Genomic DNA, 27,327 nt, shown 5'->3' with positions numbered 1-27,327 from the left:
TGGTGAGGGGGCGCATGATAATTCTCCTGCTTAAAAAATTTGTTGACTCTCCAGACTGCCAGAATTCTATATTTTCCATTTGCTGATTTGTGTTATTACAGTATTATGTAGTAGGTTATAGGTACCGTACTGCTGTACTGTAGTAGGTACCGGTATTTAAAATAAACAATCCATGATATACTGTACTCAGGTTGGTTGGCCAGCTCACTCAGTCACTGGTTCTCAACCATCACGCTCTTCTGGGCCACAGTACTGCAGTAATACTTTCAGGTGGGCCGCAAACATTTTGAAAATTGCAAGAGTTATTAATAAATCTATTTTTATTTGTGTCACTAGGTAAATTTTGATTGTAGCCTAGTTGGTAATGAATGACAATACTGTTTTTTGCTACTAAGGCATAAGGGGCCATTTTCATTCTAATTATCAAAGTGAAAGTGGCTATTTTTGCAAACATAGTTTTTTTGCTTTTCCCTTGCATTTAAGAGTTGATGGGCCACAGAGTTTTTGTGCAACGAAAATGGGCCACAAAAGAAAAAAGGTTGAGAACCACTGGGTTAGACAAAAACTATTGCACAAATTAATTTGTTTAAATAAAAGAGAAAACATGTATATGAAAATATGCCTAAATATTTATATACCCAACTACAGAACTATGCTATGTAATATGATTTTTTTCTTGGTATAACTACACAATTTATATATTCTAACATTTTATATTTCAGAATATAGGCTATTGAGATAATATTACTATCCGTTACCTTTTTGAATTTATTAGTGAAGAAGTGTAAAATGTCAGAAGAAGACGGGGATAGATGGATGTTTAAGACAGCAGGAGATTCAGAAGAAAAGGATGCAAATAGCAAAGTCTCAGAAGGCCTATATGTCGACTCTCCTGAAAGTGACATCGTGACCAGCTTTAAGTCATTGATGAATGGGGGCAGTGGAAAGGGAAACAAGGGTTTTAACCCAGGCATAACAAATCAACAGAATACTAGGCTGAAAGAGACTGGGACTGCGAAAAATATTTCGTATTCAGAAGAAGAAACAATTTCAAACATTTCAGAACAAGATCATAAAGACATTGAAAAAAATCACAATGAATTAGGTTTTGAACAAAACAAATTTGGATTGGTGGAAAGAAATAAAATAAATTTCAATAAAGTTCTGTTTTGTGAGGAGGATATGGAATCATTATTATGTTTCAGTTCTAAAAATTCAGTCTCGGATCAACACCAAGATTTATTCAGGATTTCAATTTCGGATCGATTTTTTTCACTCAAATCAGTCACTTCTGTGTGTGTGGTACCTACTAAATACTATGGCATAGGGGTGGATATGCGAAGCAGTACTAATACGAATAAACATTGTGTAAAACATAGGTTTTTTTTACTCCCTCTAAATGAACAATATTTCAAAGTCCTCATAAAATTAATTGGTTTACGATTTTGGACTAAAGTTATACCAAGTTGTGGAGTATTTTATATAATTGATTCAAGAACTATTGAACAAAACTGGAATATTTGGGGGGTATTTAAGCAGAAAGGACTGCTGTTAAAATGGGCAATCTTTGCGTATTATAATGATGAAAATTCAGATATGTCTGAAAAGGTAGACAGCCCTGACTTTTCTGGACTGGATTTACTAAAATTTAATGGAGAGAATTGTGAATTTAATAATGTGAAGAATATTGTAAATATGAGAGAGAAAAGTGAGAACAATGAGCAATCAATTTATGAAGAAAAGTCATTTGTATCAAATGAAACTGAAAATAATGAAAAAATTTCAAAATCTTATTGTAAAAATTTTGCTGCTACAAAGGAACAACAGAGATGTGGCATTCCCAAAAAGTCAAAGAAGGTCGCAGGAAGACAGAGACTAACCAGGATATCAAAGCACGCAAAGAAGTCACGTAAAAGTCGTATTAGGTTGGTGAGAAAGTATTTGCAAAGCTGTACACAAAATGACAGTGTCCTCGGCACTGTTGTGTATAATTATACGGACATACCCGAAACGGACAATTTTATGTTTCCTACGAATAACCAAGGTAAATAAGTATTAATATATTGAGCGGCAAGATGGTTCCTGGAAAATATTTTGAAGATTTAGGGTATGAAAAGTATTTTATATTTATCCCTGCATGAAACCCTATAAAGTTGGTTTAATAATATGACATACCGATACCACGGCCTCTGTTTTGCTACCATTCCAAATTGGATATAGGCATTCAGTCGATAAATTCAAATACTTGGACGTGATTGGGATGGGGGAAGCATCCATAACTATCGTATATATATGAAAATATTTGACAGCGATGGCCAAGTTTTTATACCACATATTAATGCCGACTATATCTATTTATTAATAATCCCCTAGTGTTTCCACTAAAATAATACCTACCCTGAAATTAAGACCTAGACTGAATTTTTAAAAATGATTTTAATATAAGCCCTTTCCTTAAAATAAGACCTAGTCAATAGTGCAAATTTTTTTTGACTTAGTCAATAGTAAAAATTCTCTTCTACACATTAAAACGTGTTATTTATAAGTAAATGGATATTGGTTTTGATATTCTGTATATTTTAAAATCTCTTAATTCTCTACTTTGTAATTTTGTTTTTCATAATTGAAAATAAGACATCCCCCGAGAATAAGCCCTAGTGTTATTTTTAGAAAGAAAATTGAAATAGAAAAAAATTGAAACACGCTATTCTGAAGGTAGTACTATTGTGTTATCGCCCCACCATCACCAATTTTTTAACCGTCATAAGTTAGGTTAATGTTAGTTAATGCCTTGTCATTTCAACTTATCCTGACCTGAGATAATGATTTGGAGATTAACGATTCTGCAATATCAGAATATCACCAAAGTTTTTATACTTCATTTACCAAAAACATTGGCTCTCTGAAATTTGTAGGAATTGCATTTTGAATTTAGTTATTATCCTGCTTCTACATAGCTTCATCAAATCAAAACATACAAAGTTTAAAATGATTTCTTCATTTATATTACAACTCAGATTCAAACAGAAGAAGTAGACAAGAACATGGGCAACAGCAACGATCATCAGTGCAGCGCAGCCAACTGGAATCTGATACTCCGGGAAGGGTGTCAGATGATGTCAGAGATCCACCGGGACAACAGAGTATATATATCCCCCCTGGTAAGTTCCTTAGAATTGGAGTTATTTTTTTGCGAAAGAAAAAGAGGCGGGGTGATCATATGGGGAAGCTCCACAAAATTAGCTTAGCATGCAAGGTTGGAGGAATTCGTGATCGGCCAGTATTGCAAATGCACATATTGCATAACATGAAAGCAAATATGCAAACATTTCTGTCAGCAAATTTACTGTTTACTTATCACATAATTACTTTGAATCTCTTTATTGAATTATTTGTTGAACATATTTAATTATGCTGTGATCAGCAGAACATCATGTGACTATTGCAAAACACAAAGTTGTTGACCTTGACCTAGGTTTGACCTTGCTGAGCAACAGTAGGACTTTGCCCAATTGTGCTATAAAAACTGGATTCAAAGAGAATTTCAAAGTAATGGTATTTGAATTAGAACTATAATATAAATCCTGATCACAATATTGAATATTTGTTACGAGATCCAGGCTTTTTTGTTTGGTATTGCCTTTCCAATTTTATTACATCACTGAGTGAGGTGGTGGGCATGGGATCTGGACTGATATTTCTGTACTCCCGTAGTATGTGTACCAGGTTATGGTTAGGCCATAATATTATTCAAATTTTTTCCTATTTTAGTTCTATTACGAATTCAGGGACTTTCTGTGTTAGTCAAGTGAATATTCCCCTGCCCATAGGTTTCAGTCCCTTTACACAACGTGATATAAAATAAGCGAACAAAATTAGTTACCTCCATATTGGTACACACACTTCTGGACCGCTGATATTTCTAGCCTGCAATAACATCATAGCTAAGACAGGCCATCAATCGCACCCTAATTGAGTTCTTAGATCATCATATGCATCATATATAAGACATGAAAAATCGTAGGCTCGCTACTAGTGGTAAAAACATTAGACTTAAATATTTTGGCACCACAACACAAAAAACGGCGCTCCAGAAGTGTGTACCGTATATCAATATGGAGGCAAATAACTTTGTTCGCCTACTTTACATCAAAAGGGACGGAAGCCTATGAGTAGGGGTGATATTCACTTGGCTAACACAAACAGTCCCGAACTTGTAATAGATCTAAAATAATGAAACTCAGTAAATAATGGCATAATCCTAACCTGGTACACAGACTACGGGAGTACCCAAAAATCTTGGGTTCAAATCCCACGATGGTTGCAATAAATCAGGTAGGCAATGTCAAAACGGTAAGATTTCGGTCTCTTCAATAATAGTATGTTTCTTACCCAGCAATTGATGGTTGAACAGAGCCTTGTTTGGAGGGAAAATATAGCATAGGTATCAGTATTTCTTTGCAACTGCATACAGCATCTTCCATCTTGCTTTTATTCTTTACCAGCAGCCACACCCATATATTTATTGCCACACCTCTCCAGATACCGAAAGTTGTTTCCATGGTAGAGGAACTAATAATAAATTATAATTAGAAAGTCCTTCATTGACATAAACAAGCCCTGTTATCTCTCTATGTTCAAGCCTAACTGAGCATATAACAGTTGGCTTAAATTTCCATAGCCACACCCCTGCCACACCCCCAATTGTGGTTTGAAGTCTGAAACACCTGCTCCTTGTATTATATTCTTGTAGAAACATGAGACAAGCCAGTGAATTAGTTCTAACTTTTAACCCTTTAGCTTATTCACTCACCCCTTTTGCTCTAAACAACGATCTGTGTAAGCAGTCACAGCTCACAGGTGTCTAATTATATGTAAGGATGTATTATTTTTGGAAGTACTGAAAATATTTTCAATTCTTCATTGCCTACCTGATTTATTACACCCTGACTAGGGATGGGCAATGTAGAATAATATACTATTCTACTTCTAGAATACTCAAATCAAATCAAGAGTATCGAATCATATTCTATTTTTATACTTATTTAAATAGTGGGAATTCCCCACCACATTGCTTGATCAGAATTAAAAAAAAGCTAAATTATATTACTTAATTTAGTATTAAATTACAAATGTCCTGAGCATTGAAATCCATTTGATATTGATTTGGTGGTCGAGGGATTTAAACACAAGATGCATAATTGTGTAACCTGCGGTGCTGACATAGACTAAACTAACATTTCAACCACATGGCAATATGTCATTCTCATCGTTCTCGGATGCAACCGAATGGACAGACCATAAATCAAGATTCCCAATCCCACCCCAGCCCCATCTTCTCCCCCCTCTCCCCCCTACTCTGCAATGGAAAATTAGGAAATAAACTAACTTTAACAGGTTTCCATTTATCATGTTTGGTAATAAAAAGTTAACAAAGGTAAATGAATATATTTGTTGCCAGTTGCCAATTTACTTCAATATAGTGAACGCAAATGTTACATAATTCCTTGTTTCTTGACCCCAAGAAAACTGCTCTGTAAACCCCTAGGGGGCCCAAGGGCCCAGTTTAAAAAACCCAGAGTCAAAAGTCAACAAATGAAAGTAATGTTATTATAATAGTTAGTAGTTACCTAATGCCTCGCTCTGTAACCCCTTGGGGGCCCAGAGGGTCTTGTTGAAAAATCATGGCCTAGAACCAGTGAATATAAGAATAGCAATGATTAATAATAGCTTTGTTTTGTTTTAGGAGACAACAGACTTGAACAATATCGATTATCAACATTTGAGCATTATCCAATTTCTTCTCCAACTACGAGAAAATCTCTGGCAAAAGCAGGATTTTACTTCACCGGATTTTTCGATCGGGTGAAATGTTTTGCTTGTGCACGAACAGTGGAAAGATGGAATAATACAGACATTCCTTCTGATGTGAGATGGCATAAGTAAGTTTGTTATTTTTAAGAATCTGGAGCACTGTTCTCACAGAAATTCTTTGATTAGTTGGCGCAGTGTTTCTTAAACTTTCACAAATTCCATGGGTCCCTTTCAAAGACTCTAAACACTTATTATCCCCTGCTCTTCTATGAAACTTCTATTTTGCTATTAACGCTCAAAGAAACGAACAACTCTTTTACTTTAAATTAATGTTGTCATAATGTGTTGAATGATACCTAGAGAGCCCCGAGACAGCTCCATTGCAGCCCACTTGGGGCCCAGGTCCCCGTTTGAGAAACGCACTCCGTGTTGTGTATTTGAGTATGTATATACGAGTCGATACTCTAATATGCACTCAACCATATTTCAGGGAAAGTTGTCCATTCCCAAGAGGAGAAGATTGTGGAAATGTTCCCATCAGAAGTTTATTCGGTGGAATCAATATTGGTGGTGCTTCAGCACAATGGAATAGCAGACAAAACGTTAGTTTTGTTCTGGGCTGGGGAACGGGTTCGAACTCACAGTGGCTCTGGCTCCAGTTCCGGAGTTAGAGTATAATCAAACGATGGCTCCAAAGCTTCATTTTTTACGTTGGAGCTTGGGCTCGGCTCCCCAAGTTTTTAAGTGTGACTACTGTCATGAAATATCTACAATACGCAGTGGTCCCCATCCGGGCCCCTGTGGCCCACCAAAAGGGCCACAGAACAATTTGGGGGGGGCAACCATGCCAGGTGTAAAACTTATTTTACTTTTTTTTACAAGAAAACCTTCTGTTCTTCCTAGTCTCATTGCTTGATAAGGTTATTCCACAGGGCCTTTGTTGAACATGGATTGTTTGAACACAATGGCATTAGAAATCTGCCAACCACTATAATATATTCATACCATTGGAATGATAAACAGGGGGCCTTAGGTGGTAAAAGCCTCCGTATAGGGAAGCACGACGCATAATAAAAGCTTGGGAACTACTGTATTATAGTATGAAGTCCACCACACTATAGCGTGGAACTACCCCAAGCTGGGACTATAGCGTGAGATGGAGATTTAATTAAAACTACCGTGTGCCATTTTTGTTTTTAGGAACAAGTCTTGGAGCAACGGGATCCTACAACAGGCGCAATCACAAGAGTTGTGAGATTTCCAGCTGATTTGCCAGAAAGAATGAGACAAACAGGTAGAGTATCTTGGCTCTAGTAGCGTTCAAGATTTTCAAAATTTGGCCGACCGGCATTTACACAGTGCAACCACGACGTAAGTCGCAACGCCACTAGATGTCGGCCCGGCATCCGGGAAAGAGAAAGGATGACGTGCTGAGTTTGGTGACATGGTGCACCACGCCTTGCATTTCCCTATTAGTGCATGCATATAGGTAATCAATTATTCATTTCAGATGCATGGACTTGATGGTAGAGGAGGTTATATAGCCGATCAGAGGTTATGTGCTCTATCAGGTACTCACGTAGTGTGTGTACCAGGTTAGGGTTAGGCCTGGGTTTCCTGGAGCTCCTAGTTTTCTCTCATGGAGCCCATGGGTTTCTCTTGTAGAACTCCAGTTTTTCAATTTTATTCCGATTTTCCACATTTCAGTTCTATTACGAGTTCGGGGACTGTTTGTGTTGACAAGTGAATATACTCCTGTGCTGCCCATAGGTTTCAGTCCGTTTACACAACTTGATGTAAAGTAGGCGAACAAAAGTTACCTCCATATTGGTACACACACTTATGGAACGCCCCCTTACTATTCTCGCATGAGTATAGTTATCAATTATTCATTTTTAATTTATTGGCTTGATAGCAGAGGAAGTCGTATCCGACCAGTGGTTATGTGCTTACTCATAAGCATTTTTCTGTCTTTGTGTTTAATAGATTATCCCCTGCATTAAGTATTGACAATCATGGTATCCATGGCAACAAGGTTGCTAAGCCAAATCTCAATTTTGTGAAATTGAATCCACCTATCTTCTTAGGCGAAAGCTTTCGAATTTTAATTTTACAAAATTATTTATTTTTAAATTCTGGGTCGTCTGAAAAAAATGTTGGGAACCGCTGCATTAGATTATTTGGTTTTGGCCATCTCTACATTGAACATTAACATCCTGGTATCCATGACAACAAGGTTGCTAAGCGAAATTTACATTTTGTGAAATCCACATATCTTTTTCTTAGGCGGCAGCTTTCGGATTGGGCCAAACAACACGGTCCATATTCAAAATGGTCCTGGAACAACTCGAGGACGGCTACCCGGTGTTCAACAAGCTCCTATGCCTCCCAATCAATGGAGAATGGCAAATGTTATTTCATCTGATCACAGAAGATTTTTAACTAATTTACATTTGAACAGAGAACTTGACAGGTGAAATTTAAGATTTTAAATTTATAAAAAAATATAACCACACCCCTATCACACCTCTCGAACTTGACTTGTAAGAAATAAAACTGTGTGAATTTTAGGAACAAATCAAATTCAGCACAATGATTACTGTAATGTATGTTATTACTATATCCATCCATATCGTACTGTAACTGAGACTAACCCTAATCAAGCTACAATTCCGCCAACGCGTCAACATACATTTGACCATTGTGACCTAAGATTTGTCGCTTGACTGATTTAAAATTCCACGCCACAACAATTTTTATACTAAAACATACTTTGTTTTCATAATTGATGTAAACTTCTTCTACCGCTTAATAAATTAAAAAAACTGTCACAGTACAGTTCTCTTAGTTAAATTTTGATAATATTGAAGGCTAGCGAGAAAAGCCGCAAAAAAACTTTGGGAAGCTTTATGGGAATAGTTACCTTGTTATGGTTTCAGATGCTTGGACTTTTAATCCTTACTTTTCTGATAATATTACAAAATTCAATTCTAGAGTTGCTTCATTTGCCCGATGGCCTGTCGGTCGCCCTAATGTACCTCCAGCTGCTTTAGCAAGAACAGGATTCTTCTATCTTGGTGACATGGACAGAACTCAATGCTTCTCATGCGGAGGAGTTTTGAGGAATTGGACTCTTGAGGATGATGCATTGGTGAGTATTTTTTGAGTTATTGACTACCTCAAAAAGTTTGGATTGCTCGATCGTAGCTTGGTTTTAGTAACTGCTAAATGAACCTTTCGCTGGAATATATGAGAAAACTAGAGTCGTTCTGACACTTAATATAAGTTCTGTGACCTAGTTTTGTACCAAAACCCTTGGATCCTACAAAAATGTTTTCGATGAACATAACACGGAAATAAACAAGCTTATTAAACATTAGGCTTTTATTAGCACAAACGTCAACTAAGAGTCTTCATGCAGCACAAATTAAGAATTACTTTCAAATCAAAACACCATGCTATTAAATGACGAACAGTATACGTCAGCAGGGTCAAATGTTGTGACTGTTTAATGCGTTGATAGATTTCAGGACACAAATCACCACAACATTTTAGGTTTTAGGTTAAGGCTGTTGATGGCGCTAGATGCTTCCAGTCACTTTTTTCTTCCTGTTTTTTATTGGCTTTTGCTGCCTTGGTTTCTTTCACTTTCCAGCACTTTTTGGTCATTTCCTTGATGACTCCAACAGCAACAGTCCATGGTAGTTTACCAATGTTGATACCGCACCTCGCATGTTATCTCAATTACTGTTGCCTAGATCGTAAGGTTATTTAAAAAGTAAAGGCTAAAATATGTGAGGAGCTGTGAACCATCGAAGATAAACTGCATATTTGTATTTCAACAATTACTGCTGGAATAGAAAGGTTGGTCTCATCGCGATTATCCATCTATCATCAAATTACTGTCGTTGCTATTTCCAGCTGCTTGCAGCCTACTTTATATAATTCCCTCGGGTATCTCAGCTTTTTGTCGTAGGACTTTGATAAATCCTTATTTGTGCTTATTGAGCTCCAGGGTAAGCTCCTAGGTAAAGTCAGAAATGTAGGTTGTTTTTAACCAAACCGACCCTCATTTGAACCCTGTATTTCTTGAGATTCCAGACGTTGCGTGTGAAATTTGGTCCGAGTAATATACGTACGTGATACGCCCACTTACTCAGGGATAACTCTTGAGATATCAGATGTTGCGTGTGAGATTTTGTGAGAATTTGGTCGTTGTAATGTCACACACATTCACTTAGAAGTAAAGGATACCTCTGAGTGAAATTATGAGCAGAAACCAAATTTCCAAGCTGATCTGGAACAATTCAGTATGCTGTATTAAATGCAAATCAAATGCTTGACTTGGGCAGGGTACAAGTCCTAACAATCTGAAAACAGCTTTGCTCCAATGCAGTGGTTCTCAAACTTTTTAGGCCGTGCCCCCTTTTTTAAAATTTGTCAAGTTTCACACCCCACCTCCAAAATAACTAGCTAACAATGAGCTACAAATAACAGATAGTAAGGCGAATATATGTTGTATTCAAAAAACACGTTGAATATACATGGATTGAATGTAAATATCCAATATAAAGAAACATCAATTTCCACTCAAATCTAAAAAATATTTTTAATTTGCTTCACGCCCCCTCAAAAATTGTCTTGTGGGGCGCCCCGCATCGTTTGAGGACCACTGCTCTTATGCTTTTCACTTTTGAATGTTTGAGATGGAAATTTTGTTGAAAAATTCTTTTACTTATTCAGGATGAACATCGAAGTCACTTCCCAGCTTGTCCAATGATTCTTGGAACGGAACAGAGAAATGTCAAAGTCCCTGAGTATCCCGATACTCCAGATGAAAGAGCCACAAATTTCCCATGCAGGTAAATATTTCGCTTATGGAATAACAGTAAATAAAGCAACATTGATTTTATATTCAGTAATAAATATATACTTTACATATAAATTAACAAAAATAAATGTAACATAGAGCTTAAGAAATTTCCCATGCAGGTGGAATATTTGCCTTTCATAATCTTGTTCAATCGCAATCTCAGTGAATTGCACAGCTTTGCTGGTTCTTTTTATTCTTTCTAAAATTGCCATGAACTCACTACAGGGCTAAACTTCAGTTCACTGTTTAATTTTGTCACACCTTACAAAAGAATTTGTTAAAGTAAGGTGATGTGCATTTTTTCAGAAGTGAAAGAAGACTCTCGGAGCGAAGTTGCAGGCAGTCACTGAAATATCAAGAGCTATATAGATTGTTATATAGCTCACATCTTAGTAAGCACTGATTTGCACGAGACTCAAAGAAACTGTTGTGTGGGTTAGGTCTTGCTATCGTGCACCTGATTTTCCCAAGGGGACTCGCATGATTGTATCCTATTGTGGGTAATAATTATGTATGATGATTGCTGGACTTCTCATCACCGTATGGTGGTTCATGTAGCTGCTGATTAAACCCTCTAATTATCTTTTGCTGGAATATAAATGTAAAAATGGGTCGTACGAAGTTCTGACACTTCAATTGAAGTAGCTTGACCTAGTTTTGTGCCACAAAGGTTCGATCATACAAAAATGTTTGTGATGAATTTAACACAGGAATAAACAAGCTCGTACACTAGGCCAGGGGTGCACACCTCAAATGAGAATACATGCCAAATTTTTCAAAATAATCTTGTCGCGTGCCACGCACAATTGTAGTGCACCCCTGCACTAGGCTTTTATTAGCTCGAACGTCAATTAAGAGTCTTAAAGCAGCACGAATCAGAGAATGACTTTCAAATCACAACACCATGCTATTAATAAAGGATGAACAGTATACGTCAGCAAGGTCAAATGTCGTGACTGTTTAATGTGTTGCTAGATTTAAAGATGCAAATCACCACAATACTTTTTTCCTAGATTCCCATCCAACCCCCACATGAGAAATTTAGCAGCAAGGGAAGATACTTTCGATTGTCGATGGCCGGTGGGAAGAACAGCTGCAACTCCTGCAGAAATATCACAAGCTGGATTCTTCTTTCTAGGTAATCATCATTGTACTAAGTGTTTTCCTACGTTAAGTAATTGCTTGCAACTTTTCTAATTTAAGGCTCGGATGTACATTTACCAAATGTTATCAAATTTAATCATTCTTTGCCACTGTTATGTATGTATGTATGTACTTATTTTGAAATGGTCAAAGGGTGCCAGCATTGCCCACAGCAGGGCTGTGCAATCTGCGGCTCGCAGGTCGAATAAGTTTTCTATTTAGTTTAATCTTGTATGTGTGAGAAATTTCAATCCTTGCTAATTCTATACATGAGTTTAATTTATTATCTATACCAGGGATGGCGAACCACTGACCCACCGCGTTATATTCGTGACCCGCCAAGGCACGAATAAAATAAAATGCTAATATAACAGTGATAAAAATTGATCAAACCAGCCTTAAATTAATCTAACAATAACTGAACTATTATAATGTACCGTCAGTTTGGTAGCCAGGGCTGCGATCCCTCATACTCAAATTGTTAATTTCGGGCCGGTATGGTAATTTTCAAAACTCCTAATCTGGATGCCGTGTCTGCACTCTGCATCGCTGTGTAACGTTATTCAGCTATTGGCTCTGAAATCGTTTATGACATAACAATGCGATTGATCTGTTTATTTCTCGCAACATCTCGTCTCTTTCGGAGGTCCATTTGCAGACTGTTTTAGGGGTTATACGAGAACCAGATGCTACTTTGCAGTTTATTAGTTTCTCGCCTACAATGCGGTTGAGAAAACAAAATTTTTCAGACTTGAAATAAAAACCTAAAAATCTGAAATAACAATGCCTGTAACAATGTGGTTGAAAGCTTATCGAAAAATATAACACTATCAGAATGGAATTTCCTCCAAACCCTTTGGAACTGTACAATAATTCGTCGCATCATCCTAAACGTTTTCGTTAACTCATATGCGTGTTTTCGTACTCTTAATTTCATAAAATCGAGAGCCATAAAAAGTCCCTGATAGAAGTGCTGCATAAATAAAGCCCAAAACTACACCAAGAGAAGATAAGATTTGTTTCGGAAGTTTCCTATAGATATAAACATTGATTATATATCTGTGACCCACTCTAGTCTGTTCCGCGATAAAATTATATTTTTTGACCCATTCATTGAAAAAGGTTCGCCATCCCTGATCTATACCTATGACGTTACAATGTCCTAACAGTTAACTTGTGCGAAGCAGACAATGCATGTTTTGTTCTCTTTGAATTGGATTTTATGATTGAATAATTCGTGTTTATTTTAAATTTCATAGGAGAGAGAGATCGAGTCAAATGCTGGTATTGTAACGGAGGACTTCAGGTAAATTTTGCGTTTGTTCCTTTGCGAGTTTGCTAAATCGCTTTAAATCCAATGCCATATACAAGAAACTATTACGTTCAATTCTCGGTACTCATGTAGTATGTGAATCAAGTTGGCAAACACCTGAACGCAGTATGTGTACCAGGTTAGGGTTAGTACATAATTTCAGGTACAAATACTACGAGAGCCACTTGGCTAGTCCACAAAGTCTTAATAGAACTGAACTAAGGAAAATTGGAATAAAACTATGTCCTAACTTTAACCTGGTACACATACTACGTTCCGGTGTCTTGGTTCACGTACTACGGGAGCGCCCAATTTTTCAAATGCCTGGTATGGACTGGCAAGTAGCTGATGTCATATAATGTTAGGGATAATCTTGCTACAGCATCTCTGATTACCTTGCGCGGGTCCGTGGGGGTAGCCCTTTGCTGGAAAATGTGCAAGGGGATTGCTGGCCTCCTTGCCATTGCAGGGTGGTTCTTTGCTTTAAAGATGCCGTACCACCAGCCAACTATCATCCATGGGCCACACCCGATAATGGCCCTTCACTGAGTTTTGACATTCCTTAACTATTTGTGGTTGTGGCGCCAAATTATCAGGGAAAAAACTCACGGCGCACTCACTTGAAAAAAAAACGCTGCTTTCAAGAAAAACTGTTAATGTGTACTTTATGCAGTATAAAGATTGTAAACATGTAGGCCTAAGAAATAAAGGCAAAAGGTCAACTCTTCTTCCTCATCTCTGCCTAATTTTTGTTTGAATTCCTGACTAAAAATCACTCATGTTCGCTAAACACGGTTCAGAAGATGTATAAACAGCAGTTTGTGAAATTACAGCTAGTAGTGTCTATCTATTGGGAACTGTTGACATATGGCACGAATTTTGCGATCCTGAAAGCGACCGCAAGTGATTTTATGTTTTTTCTCAGATAATAATAAAATTATTTGGTTCTTTTTCAGTTATTACTATTTTATTTTTAGCACTGGGAATACGATGATATACCATGGGTCGAACATGCAAAATGGTTTCCGACCTGTCAGTTTTTATTGCAAGTAAAAGGACAACATTTTGTGTATCGGCATTTGTCTCTCAGTCCACATCTTGCTCGTCCAATCATTGCTTGTCAAGATGGGTCACCACTAGAGGGAGTTAACCAGCCAGGAAGATCACATGATATTCCACCGAATGTCAGTAGAGCGCAACAACCGAGCCCTCCTCCTGTGATTATCGATCCACAGGTATGTTTAATCCAAAATTGAGTAAGGAATGAAATTGAATCAAAGTTCAAATATACAGGGTGTCCATAAAGTCCATTCACAATTTTAATTTTGGTATGAAGTCAGTTCTCAATATATTTCAACCAGATTTTTTGTTAATCTGCAATTGTTTAGGTATTTTTACTTCATTTAACACATCTGTGATGGCCAAAACAATATACCGTATGGTATCAATGAATTCCTTTGCAATTTTTGTATAATTCAAAGACTTTATGGACACCCTATATATACCCAATTAATTAAAAATTCTGTAATGTTGTTTTTATGGAACTTTTTTTGTGTATCACTGCCACATTGAAATTTATTCGATGCCCACTAGGAAAATGCTCGGCAGCTCTCGATTTAGGCGTGGCCCATAGTTTGCAGATAACGGAGCTACAAATTTAGGACCCAGTTATATGTACCGGTAATGTTGGATTTATGGAACTTTTTTGAACTGCCATAATTAAAATTTATTGGAGGCCCACTAGAAATTTTTTGGCAGCCCGCAATTGAGGTATGACCAACAGTCTTCCAAAAACTGCCCTACGGAATATGAACCATGTTTATATGTAATGTTGGATTTATATAACTGTCATAAACTGCCATAATAAAATTTTTTTGAAAGCTCACGATAACATGCTCGGCGACCCGCAATTGGGCTGTGACCTACAGTCTGCCAACCACTGCCCTACTGAATATGACCCGTTTATATGTGATGTTGAATTTACTTTTTTGTGTACCACTGCCATAATAAAAATTCATTGGCGGCCCACAGTTTGCCGAACGTTGCCCTATGACACCTGTGTAGGGTAACCAGCAGTGCAATGTTGGACATATTGGGCACTCCCGTAGTGTGTTGTGTACCAGGGAAGGGTTAGGCCATAATTTTATCCCGATTTTCCTTTTTTAAGTTTCATTACGAGTTTGGGGAATGTCTCTGTAGCCAAGTGAATACCCCCTACCCATAGATTTCAGTCTTTTTACACAACTTGATGTGAAGTTGGCGAAGAATCCATTCATTTACAAGTGCATTTTAACCACCCTGAACCATTGAATTCTATTTCCAGGAGGAAATGCGAAAAAAAAAAGAAAGGGTGGAAAAAGAAATAAAAGATTCTGATGTTGTGAAGAATGTTCTAGCTATGGGATTCTCGGAAAGAATTGTAAGTGTTTCTGGTGTTACTTTCATGTGTAGAGGGCTGTAATGAAAAAATATAATGCCCTTTCCTATGTAGTATTGACTAGTGACGTGACTGCCAATGTATCGGCCATTTTCACAATTACGGTACTAGTATCGGTATCGTCTAAAAATAGATTGATATTTACGATATATTCCGATCTTTCATCTCATCTAAAATTGTTTTAAAGTGTAATTTAGTACACATTGTGAGATCATGTACACCAGGGGCTGGGCTATTACTCTTCTGCGTGAGCCAGTTACAGATAACAGACTTGGTTACTGGCCCGGAGGCAACAAACTTAAATTTGACATTATCCTAGTTGCCACATATCAACAATACTTTATTATTATGTTGTTCAAAAACAACTTTGGTATTAGAATTTTATATTGGTAGAATGCTATGAATATAGAGAACTTGTCAAGTGACAAATTTGTGGGGCTCCGTAAATGTCATGCAACCTTTTTACAGACTCCATAACACTAAAATTTTGAGAACCCCTGATGTACACAGCGATCACGACATGATTAAACTTTAAAAAGTTCTGTCTCTTGACCTTGAGGGCTCAAAATGATGACCTTTACCCTTGTGGGCATTTTGAAATGTAACCCGAAACTATTTTCTCTACAGTGATGCAATGTAAAGTTATATATAAGTTTTATTTTATACGCAATTGATTTAAAAATTAGTTCATTCACCATTTGATTTTGCTCATGTTTGTAGTTATTTATTTTTCGATGTATCACTTTCATGTTTCATTTTCATTTCTATTTTGCCAAGATTTCAGAATGTATTCAGTATACTGAATTTTTAATACATACCTTCCACTGGTTATTAGCAGATTTGCAAAGTTGAAGGAAGTGTTTTCTCTGGGGTTGTTTTTCAAACTAGGTTGAAGTCGGGTTTCCAGACACTCAATGATGTTAACAGAAATAGAGAAATGTTTATAGAATCTCAATAAGAACTACTTTGAATAAGTTTTCTTAACAGTCTATTAAAGAAGGCTTGCAAGCGTCAAAATTTTTGTGATCAAAATTTCATTCTTGGAGTTCGGAGCTGCAGTTAGATCTTCATGTGAAGTTGGAGTCGGTCGCATGTTTTCTCTGACTCCACAGACAGCATTTCCAGTCTATCTCTTTCATGGGGAGTATATTCACGGGTATGACTATGGACATGATGGATTGTGATTTGATGCTGAAAGGGTTTGAGCAGTAGGGTATTCATCAAGACTATTTCATCTGATAGGAGCCCTAATTATCCCATCTTACTTTTATTGCATTGTCATGTCTCATTCGGAAAAATTGATAAGAGCTGCTGAAAGAGAAAACGTAATTTTAATGGCATTAGTGCCCCGTGCCAACTTTCGGACGTTCATAAAAAAGATATTACCGTTCAGTAAATACCGGTACTTGGATGGCCGTACTACTTATTGCCTTGAAAATAATCATTTCTAGAGTGTAATCATTGGTACAACTATGAACATTAGACTAGCGGAGAACAACACATAAACGTTGGGTTTTCTATTTTCATTTACTGGTATATGTAAAAGGAACATTTGTATTAGGCAACTTTGATTGCTTCGTACAATAGCTCTCAAACTTAAGTAATCTGTGGCCCACTTCCAGGGACTCTCAACACTCTGTGACCCGCTGCTCTTCAGTAAAAAAAACTTGGTATTGTTTAAATGGGGTTTCCATGTAGTCAATATGAATGGTACCCAGTGAAGGTCTTGGCATGTGGCCCCAGAAGATCCCATGGGGGCTAAACCCTGACCTAGTAAAAGCATTTTGATCTGTTATATATTAAAAAAAATTTTATTTATATTTTTGTAAAAATTTTCAGGTACGAATCCTTCTTGAAGAAAAAATTGAAGCTAATACAGAAGCCAGTTCTGAAGAAATCTACGATTCAGTCGCTAAGTTACTGGATGATGTTGTGAAGAAGGAAGAGGAAATTGAGAGGGAAGATCAGGAAAGACGAATGAATGAACAAGCAAGATCTACTGAAATCGCTGCACAAGGAGCGGCTTCGATGCTTTTTCCTTCAACTTCTTCTGGTGAGCGAGAAAATGTTCACAGCACGCCACAAATTATCTTTTTGTTTGCCACCCATACAACAATATTTTTTTGTACATCGTTTTTGTATATTTCCCACTTTGAGCAAGGCTCTCTATTCACTGAGCTAACATATTTTGAAACGCTTAGATTGAAATCTTTCTGTTCCATAATTGTCTAACTCAGCGGTTCTCATTTGGCGACCCATGACCCTCTGAGTGGGTTAAGAGCAGTTGGAGGGGGGGGGGGGCACGATGATAGGCTCAAGAATATTTTTTAATGGAATATTGTTTATAAACTATTCCCCTTATAGGAAAATCCCATGTTTCCCATAGTCCCATACTATAAATATCACTGGAGTGATGAACATGGGGCGAGTGCCAAAAAGCCTCCAGAAGGGGTCCATGAGCCTTAAAAGGTTTCCTCCGAACCTTGGGCGAGGTGGTGGGCATGGGGTTCAGCCTCAACAAACCTCTGTACAGGCGTCTGCACATAGGTACTGAGCTACCCACCTGGTCCAGTATTGCCTACCCTATTTACCATACCATGGGCGAGGTGGTGGGCATGGGATCCACTCTGAACAAGGTTCTCTATGGATTGCACCTTAGTTAAAACGCTACCAAAGTACGACAGGACTACATCCCTTCTACTTCAGCATTGCCTACCCAATTTCCTCAAGGAGTTTTTAGCTTGCGATGTCATTAAACCTACTCAAGCATGAGCTATAATTGAAAAGGTAGCGACTTCGGTGCCTTTTTCTTCAGCTTCATCTGGAGAGCGAGAAAGTTATAAGCGAGTGAAAATATTTTTGCAATGGCTCACAAATCACTTTTTTACCTTGCATTATCTATCTGTTTTTTCTCTCCAATATCAGTTTTCAATGAAAAAAAAATGCCATTGCTTTAAATCTTAATTAAATATTACGGCTTCTATAGTAAAAATGTGTGCCTAATTTTTTTTTTCAATTTTTTATGCTATCGTTTCTTGTGTTACTAATTGAAAAAATAAACTTGGCCATAATTTTAAGGCCCAACTGGTGCTATTAATTGTCAGTTTTGTCTTTTAATAATAAATAAAATAATTTTTATCCTATTGTATTGACTCCTACAGCTTTTTTTATTTTTAATACATGTTCTTAATTTATTGCAGTCAGGATTGTTATAAATTTTTGTCCACTTTTCCCCATATACTCGTATTTATTTCAAATTCTATCGATACCTGCTATCTGGTAGACTCGTCTGTTGGTCTTTAGCAGTGGTTTGCAGCCTTAATTCTATTCTATTCTTACTTATGCTTATTTTGGGTTTCCTCCTGCAATAGGCATAAAATAAATAATACTAGTAAGTAGTAACTGAACAATATTAGTAAAATTTTACCAAATGCAGAGTAATATCTTGTATTTCCTCCCAGTTGGCAAACACTGTTTCTAGTCCATGCTTCCGAAAACAAATAGATTGCCTAACTAATCCTATACCCGACATGAACTGGTAACTGGACGAGAGGCCGTGGTTCGTCATATAATTAAACCATCCCAACGACTTTCCTCTCCCTTGAGATAAATATGTAAATCCTATCCTACCTTTTATTGTACATGAAATTTTCCTTTTCATTGTATATTTAATGATTCAAGTCTAAATGGAAGTGTCTCATGATTTAGGGAGTGTACAAGCCCATACTGTTCTAGCACTCAGTTTTCATTGCAGTGTAAATGAGGCAAGGTGTTCAATCAGGACACAAAACATGTACATAGGCAGTACTTAGTTTTTAGTGGAGTCCATGTAAGGCGATGTGTGTATGACTGTATAGAACATTTTTTCCCCCTAACAGATTAGATATTTAATTGTCAGAACAGAAAATTAGTCTTTTATGTGTTTTCAGTTCCCATAAAGCATGTAAGTTTTCGAACAGAAAATTAGTCTTTTATGTGTTTCCAGGTTTTTTAATGAGGTCACATAAGGCATGTAGTTTTTGAGCAGAAAATTAGTCTTTTTTATGTGTTTTCAGTTTTTTTCAATGGGTCACAAAGCATGTAGTTTTTCGAACAGAGATTTAGTCTTATGTGTTTTCAGTTTTTTTTTTGATGTGGTCCCATAAAGCATATAGTTTCTTGATGGTTTGAAATTGCAGATATAGATATATGGATTAATTACAGTATATTCGATACATCAGGATTAGAGTGTCAACAGGTATCAGGATTCAGGAATGACTGATTAAAGGCTGGAAGTACTTGAAGTCTTTCAGGAAGAGACCATACATAATCAGAAACAGAATGCCAAAACCATTGATTGTTGTGATGACCAAGCTTATTTCAGACTCAGATGAAAAAAAGTTCTCTCAGACATACAATTTCTGCATTTTGTTGCAAAAAATGTTCAAATTTAAGTGTATGATACAGAAGATGAGCTCAGTTTTTGATGAAATCCATAAGAGTCATGGCATAGTACGTGTTCCTTTAATGAGGTGAAGAATATGAGGTAACTCCTCATTTTACTGAAACAAAGGATTTTTATTCGAGTTGTCAGATTTGCTTATTATGTTACCCCTTCAGGCGTTAATATCTGTGATGATTTGAAACAACAGATGCCTGTACGAAAATATTGAAGATAAAGGTTTAATTTTAGTATAGGCAGGTTCAAAGGCTTTCGTCAGACACAAGATTCTGTATTCAGGAAAGACTTGTTCAAGGCTAGGCTTGGATTTAAAGGAGAAATGATTGTGAGGAAGGAAATTCAGGCTGAAGTGAGATCTTTTTAATAGTATAAAGCAGATTATCTTGCCTCAGAAAAGCTTGGGTTGCCTGAACATTACCTTCAGAAAGTTTGGTTTATCTAAAAAATTTTAGAGCAGTAACTGGAGCGTCAGATACAATGTTAAGATCACTTTAGACTTGAACTCAAATTCAGGAATCAAGGGGAAAATGATAAAATTGAAGGAGCAGATGTTATAAAGCTGATACATTCATGCAAATATATACGTTATTTATTTTCATGCAAGAATCAATATCTAGAAAAAATTTACCGTAAGTAAAACTGAAAAAAAGAGAAAACTTTGACTCATAGCCGTTGACGTGGGGCCACGAAAGACCCGAAGCATCATCCAGTCAGTCATACCTTGATGTTGCATTATAGCAGCAATGAAGCCATTTGGTGAAAAATATTCTTAAAAATACACAATCAGAAAAAAATAATGATCGATTTTAAATTAAGTGTCACATTAGAATAGTGCATGGGACCAATTTGTGTCTTTGTGATTATAAAAGGGAATTCAACACTACTCTGTGATCATTAAGGTATGCTTCATGGCTTCCTGGTTCTTTACAATTAGACACCTAAACACTGGGCTATCATAAAATAAATATCCCCATACCTGGCATGTACTGGTAAGAGGAGGAGGGGGATTCACTTATTCATCTCTGGGGAGAGGAAAATTGATAAAAGGGCCTAATCGTATGGCGAACCACGGCCTCTCGTCAGGTTACCATTCCATGTCTGGTGTGGGATAAGTTATTATTTGTTACCAATAACTTGAGCGACAATGATTTGCAATATGACCAAGCCGTCATATCAGCTTTTCCTTCTTTGTGTATGAATATGAAATATCTATTTTCATATTTTATAGTAAGTTATATTTGTTTGTCACCAATTTTATATATATCACATAAGTTTTTCTTTGAAACTTGTACCCACAACTTGTGTGCAGGGTAATCAAAGATGTTGTATCAAACTGCCAAGCCATTCAAATTTTCAGTAGTTGGTAGCAGATGGAAGGGTGCTCCCGAAGTATTCATATCAAGATGGCGCACAATCTGAACATAGTATGTGTACCAGGTTAAGGTTGTTCAGGTTTGTACGTCATGTGGTACGAATATTTTCGGAGCGCCGATGGAAGTGTTATTCTGGCTCTCTGCGACCTGTTGGTATGCTGCGCTGCAGAGATTTTTTTGCTGATTGACTTTGCAAACAAGTGGTTCAGTACATCCTTGATGTTAACACACTCGGTGAAGATTAGACTACCTATAACTGTACTCGGTGTCTGTCTTTCTTCATAGCTAACCTATAGCAATTTGTAGTGAAGCCATTTTGAATTTATCTCAAATTTTATATTTTTCACAGTATACAGTGCAGCAACTACACCGATGTCATCACTTGGACCTTCCCCAGGATCAGGAAAATATCAAGTTTCTTTATTTGATGAAAACGAAGATGAAGAAGCCATGGATCAGGATATGTATGGAAGTGTTGCTGGATCATCTAGTCAAGGTAGGCAGCATTAGCACCTTTTGTTTCAAATGGGAATATTCTGCCTAGTCGGGGTTCACTTGAAGATATAAGTAAATTCATATTGCTAAATCATCTAGTCAAGGTAGGTGCCCTTGCAGCATTAAAACCTTTAGTTTAGGATGGGAATCGGCACTCCAGAAGTGTATATGGAGGAACTAATTTTGTTTGCCTACTTCACATCAAGTTATATAAAGGGACTGGAACTTATGGGCAGGAGAATGAATATTTACTTGGCTAACACAGACAGTACCTGAACGTGTAATAGAACTAAAATAAGGAGAATCGAAATAAAATTATAGTCTAACATTAACCTGGGACACACACAACAGCTGTACCAAATATTCTGCCCAGTCATGGTTCATTGGTTTCTTTTTCGTTCTATCAAAGTGACTTCAGGCATCCAAATGGACTGATTCGAACTCATCATAAAGTAACTGTGAGTAAGACTTTATTGACTCGACTCTATGTTCTACTGGAGGCCCAAGATTTAGAGACTTCTACCACCCTACCCAACACTAATCTCTTTTTCTTATAGCTATATTTATTGATGATTTTTTTTTACAGAAACAACAAAAAAACAGGTAGCAGGCAATGAGGAAATGACGCCATCACTTCGGGTAAGAAGATTCTTTCTGTGTTAACACTTTGCATTAGTCTAGGGCTGTGTGAAAAAATAAGGAGGCGATTGAAAGGATTCCAGTCGTTCTTTATATACCGCTGGCTTGTTTAAAGTGACACACATGCCAAAACGTGTAAAAACCGTCAAAATAGACCAGAAACCTTGCCAAAATGCGCAAAAACAGTGAAAAACCGTCAAAAAGCACTAGAAACCTTGCTGAAATGTGCATGAATGCGCAAAAACAGTAAAAATGCATCAAAAAGCACGAGTAACCATGCCGAAACGTGCAAAAACAGTTAAAATACGTCAAAATGCACTAGAAAGGTTCTCAATACATGCAAAAACAGTGTAAACACGTCAAAAAGCACAAGAAACCTTGCCAAAACGCGTAAAAACAGTGAAAAACCCTCAAAAAGCACTAGAGACCTTGCCAAAAACGTTAAAAAACAGTGAAAAACCGTCGAAAAGTACTATCAACCTTGCTAGAATTTTGGCAACAACGATGATTTTCAAAATTCAACTCAAGTGACTTTGAAAATTGGCTGTAACTTCAGACCACTAACAAAAAGACATATAAAATGAATAGGTAGTCTCACATAGGGCTGTGCTTTTTAAATTGAATATATAGATCAAATAGTGAATTATTCAAATCGGTTCAGTCAAAGTTCAAATTGCCATCATCTTGTTTCAAGGTGAATCCCAAAATCTTTTGATATGCTATTTTTTTACAATGCAAATCTGTCATGTGACTCTTTCTAGTGAGCTATTTGTGAAACATGTTCTTATTGTTTGTTACAACTCAGCAACTGACTGAGTGGTGAATTCCATGTTTTCAGTAATTTATGTGTCTTGAGGACTCATTACATACAATAAGAGTTACATGTTAATTTAAATAGCTTCTAATTTTCTAATTCAGCGTTCCCAACTGGGAGCCCTCGACTCCCCAAGGGTGGCACAGAGCAATTGCATGGGGCCACAATGATAGGCCCAAACCTTATCTTACTTTCCCTTTACTCCCTCCCCCTCCTCCCTAGGTCTTCCCAGTTTCCTTGCTTGACAAGGTTATTTCACAGGGTGTTTGGACTTTCTTGAGCATGAGTTATGGGATATGGAATCTATCAATCAAAATAACATTAATAATACTACTGGAATGATAAACAGAGGGGTCTTGAGAGCTTAAAGTATCAGAAAAGCGGCCCCGAGCCATAAAAGGTTGTGGACCACTGTTCAAACTATTCAAGATTCTATTTGAAAGAGGCATTTGATTTAATACTGAGATCATCAGGTATTCGGAAATGCCCAGCCCTAGTTCCACATAGTGCCAACTGTCCATGAAGTTTCTTTACAATTTCAATTTTGTTATGAAGTCAGTTCTCAATATATCTTAACAAGGTTTGTTATCTTTTAATCAGTAATTGCTTAAAGTATTTTTACTTCATTTAATACATCTGTGAAAGCCAAAACAATATATGGTATTGATAAATCTTCTTTGCAATTTTGAATAATTTCAAATGGACTTTATGGACACCCTATATTGCTACTTTACTTTGTTTTTATTTAATTTTCTACTAGGAACAACTGCACAAGATAGAAGAGGAGAGGATGTGCAAAATTTGTTTCACTAATCCTGCTGAAATGGTGTTCGTGCCATGCGGACACATTTGCTGCTGCATGCAATGCACGGAGGCAATATCTCATTGCCCTGTCTGTAGGGTAAAAATACAGAGGGCAATTAAAACATATTTGTCTTAAATGGCGCTCCCATAGTATGTGAACCAAGATGGGGGACACTGGAACATAGTATGTGTACTAGGTTGGGGTTAGGCCATATTTTTATTCCAATTTTCCTTACTTTAGTTCTATTATCAGTTTGGGGACTAGCCAAGTGACTCCTGTAGTATTTGTAGCTAAAATTATGGCCTGGCCCTAACTTGGTACACATACTACATTCCAGTGTCCGCCATCTTGGTTCACATACTACATGAGTACCCTTAAATGTAATTGGTCGTGCGTTCGGAACACGCTTGATATCGCACCATTGGTTACCTTAGAGTCCCAGAATCGAATCTCATGGAGGTCCTTTGGTTACCTGAGTGAGAGACCAAATCCGGTGGAGAATGACATTTTTCTCTCATGTTGGAGAACCTAACTGGGTTGCTCATTGCGCGAGTCATAGTAGACATTCATGTCATATCGTTGGTTTAGGATATGGGCAAAATTAATTAATTAGGCATGCAATGTTGAAGCGAAAAATTGCTGTATTTGTAAAGACAATAATTTCAAAATTATTTTCAGCTGCTTGTCATGCCTTTATAAAAACTACTTATCTGTCATGGCATTCTTTATGAACCTGTTAGATTAGGCGAAAACTGTAACCATGTACCGGTACTTGACATAATATCATGAGATCCCCTGCGAAGGGAAAAGTTACTGGACTCCTCATTCACAGAGATGCTTGTCGATGTGAGGTTTATGAAACGACTGTATGAACTAGGGTATCCCATGTCTAGCAAGTACCAAGGATGTAGAATTAAATTGAGCAGACAATGGCCAACCGAAGACGACCCTCTTTTTTTGAACGATAACAGTTGTAGACCACTATAAGCGGCTTCTTGTACAAGGCAATGTTTGTAGCAAGAGCCATGGAAAGCATTGGGTATAAAAATTTCATGTTCTTTAAAATACCTGAAGTATTACTGTCAGTGGCTGATTGTCTCGGACATCAACCTGGGGCTGGCATGGGCAAAAAACTTATATTGCTGTAAATAAAATGATTTATTTTTTTATAATTTTTTTTTCAATTTGCTTCCTTTTCATAGTTTTTCGTTTTTGAATTTCATTCTTTTTGGAAAATGGTCGTACTAATTTTTTACCCCAGAATCTCGATGTTTATCACACTTTTCTGCTGCTCTCACCACTATCTATGAAAAATGCATATCGGTCTGAGAACTTAAAATCCCTCATCTGGGATAAATATTGCAATCTTGTTTGTCTCAATTATTTTTTTACCCATTTTTGGAGAAGAATTTTAAAGCAGCAGTTGATTTAGGACTCCATATATCTGGTCCTTACGATATTATACAGGGTGTCCATAAAGTCTCTTTACAATTTCAAATTTGTTATCAAATCAGTTCTCAATATATTTTACCCAGGATTGTTGTTTTTGAATCAGTAATTGCTTAATTATTTTTACTTCATTTAATACATCTGTGAGGGCCAAAACAATTATATGGTATCGATAAATTTCCCTTCGCAATTTAGCAAAATTTTAGGACTTTATGGGCACCATATATCACTTAAACATTGAAACTCAGCTCTTGCACTAAATTCAGAATTAAATTTTTGTGCTTTGAGCTGTCCAAGGGGATTTTTCTTTGCCAAAAAGTCAATTTTTTTTTATTTCGAAATGTTAGGATTTCGATACCGTATACCCGGTTGTTCAAGCCGTTATGTCGGTGGTTTTCTGATTATCTTTCTCATTGGAAGTTAGGGAGAAAAGCGTAATAATTGTGATTTGTGAACTAATTTATGTTGTAACGGCTGTGTCGTATTAGAAAGTAATGTCTGTTATACAGTCGTAGTAGCACAGTTGCAGGTGCAATGTCTTCTTGTGTGTAGGTTATATTATTGTGTCGAATTAGCTTTAGCTGTACAATGCTGCTTGGTGATTTCATTACTTTCTAATTAATCTATTTTATTATTTTTGATTGCTTTTAAGGTGGTAACGATTTGTCTTCTGACAATAAAAGTATAATGGTAAATTTTTGTGTCGTCGGAGGTAAAAGATCACATTCAAATTATATGCTAGCGGTTGTGACCGGGGGTCTGTGGATCCCCAAAGGAGCCACAGTGGGGGGCCACAATGCCAGACGCTGAAAATTGATTTTACATTTCCCTTTAAAGAGAAAACTCGTTTTTTCCAGTTTCATTGCTTGACAAAGTTATCTCAGAGGGTGTTTTACTTTATTGAGCATAGATTGTTTGAACCTCATGGCATTCGGAGGACCTTCAGAAGTATGTGCACCAAGATGGCGCACAAACTGAACATAGTATGTGTACCAGGTTAGGGTTCATACTTCGGGAGCGCCTATTCGGAATCTAACTGCTGTTCGATGCCTGCTACTTAACCCATAGCATATTAAATTGGGCAGACAAATATCCTTCTAAAAATAGAAGCTTCGTACGCATCAGTACAGTAAGCCTTAGTACAGGGCCTTGTTCAGATTAGAGTTTCGAAAACGGTCCGTAATATAGTCAGTTCTGTAAGTCTTAGCATGTGTTACGATTAACTGCTTAGTTATTGCGATATCCCCCCTAGGTCAAAGGTCATTGCCCCCATGTTTATATTGTTCAATACTTCTAACTTGTCTAAGTTGTGCAGAATCAAGTCAGACTGATGGGAAAATTGGTTGCGGTGAAATAACAGAATGGTGCCCCGGCCCGAACTGCTGAAAATATAGGAAGTCTTGGGTCTTTATTGGACACGTTTAGTGGCCATAACGATCGTTTCAATATTATGTTGTTCTTGTTCTTTGACACGTTTTTAAAAAATCGCTTTTCTCTTCGAATACTGGACCAATTGCTTTGAAATTTTCAGTGGTTAAAGATTAATTTCTTCGCTAGAAGGCTATTACTTTTATTTATTTCAAAATTTTGCGTGAATTCTATGAAATTTGATATTTCGTCTAAAATTTTGCTGTATTATTTTTTATCCATGGGAACACGGATTTTAGTCAGTGTCATGACTGGCTGTACGTTTTGATTCTGCAAAATTCTTGCTACTGGAAATTCAGAACTT

General features: G+C 36.9%; 1 protein-coding gene across 1 annotated transcript; it reads left to right on the top strand.

Annotated features, from left to right (window-relative positions):
- The first annotated feature begins 741 nt into the window (after positions 1-741).
- LOC120334486 (uncharacterized) lies at positions 742-27,327 on the top strand. Its single transcript, XM_078120368.1, has 16 exons — positions 742-2,044; positions 3,018-3,161; positions 5,747-5,942; positions 6,305-6,416; positions 7,015-7,108; positions 8,101-8,287; positions 8,809-8,965; positions 10,558-10,676; positions 11,701-11,825; positions 13,090-13,136; positions 14,120-14,377; positions 15,466-15,561; positions 17,419-17,632; positions 21,743-21,889; positions 22,475-22,527; positions 24,102-27,327. The coding sequence occupies exons 1-16, from the start codon at positions 790-792 to the stop codon at positions 24,279-24,281; spliced, it is 3,384 nt and encodes a 1,127-aa protein (XP_077976494.1). The 5' UTR covers positions 742-789; the 3' UTR covers positions 24,282-27,327.

The sequence above is a fragment of the Styela clava genome, chromosome 15 (assembly GCF_964204865.1).
Source record: "Styela clava chromosome 15, kaStyClav1.hap1.2, whole genome shotgun sequence".
NCBI lineage: Eukaryota > Metazoa > Chordata > Ascidiacea > Stolidobranchia > Styelidae > Styela > Styela clava.
Note: the sequence above shows the minus strand (reverse complement) of the source record. Positions and strands in the feature narration are given on the sequence as shown.

Excerpts from the sequence above, each read along its gene's own strand:
- LOC120334486 (XM_078120368.1), top strand. The coding sequence starts at position 790 with ATGTCAGAAGAAGACGGGGATAGATGGATGTTTAAGACAGCAGGAGAT. Across the intron at positions 3,162-5,746 it reads GAGTATATATATCCCCCCTG|GAGACAACAGACTTGAACAA; the intron begins GTAAGTTCCTTA and ends GTTTTGTTTTAG. Across the intron at positions 5,943-6,304 it reads TCTGATGTGAGATGGCATAA|GGAAAGTTGTCCATTCCCAA; the intron begins GTAAGTTTGTTA and ends ACCATATTTCAG.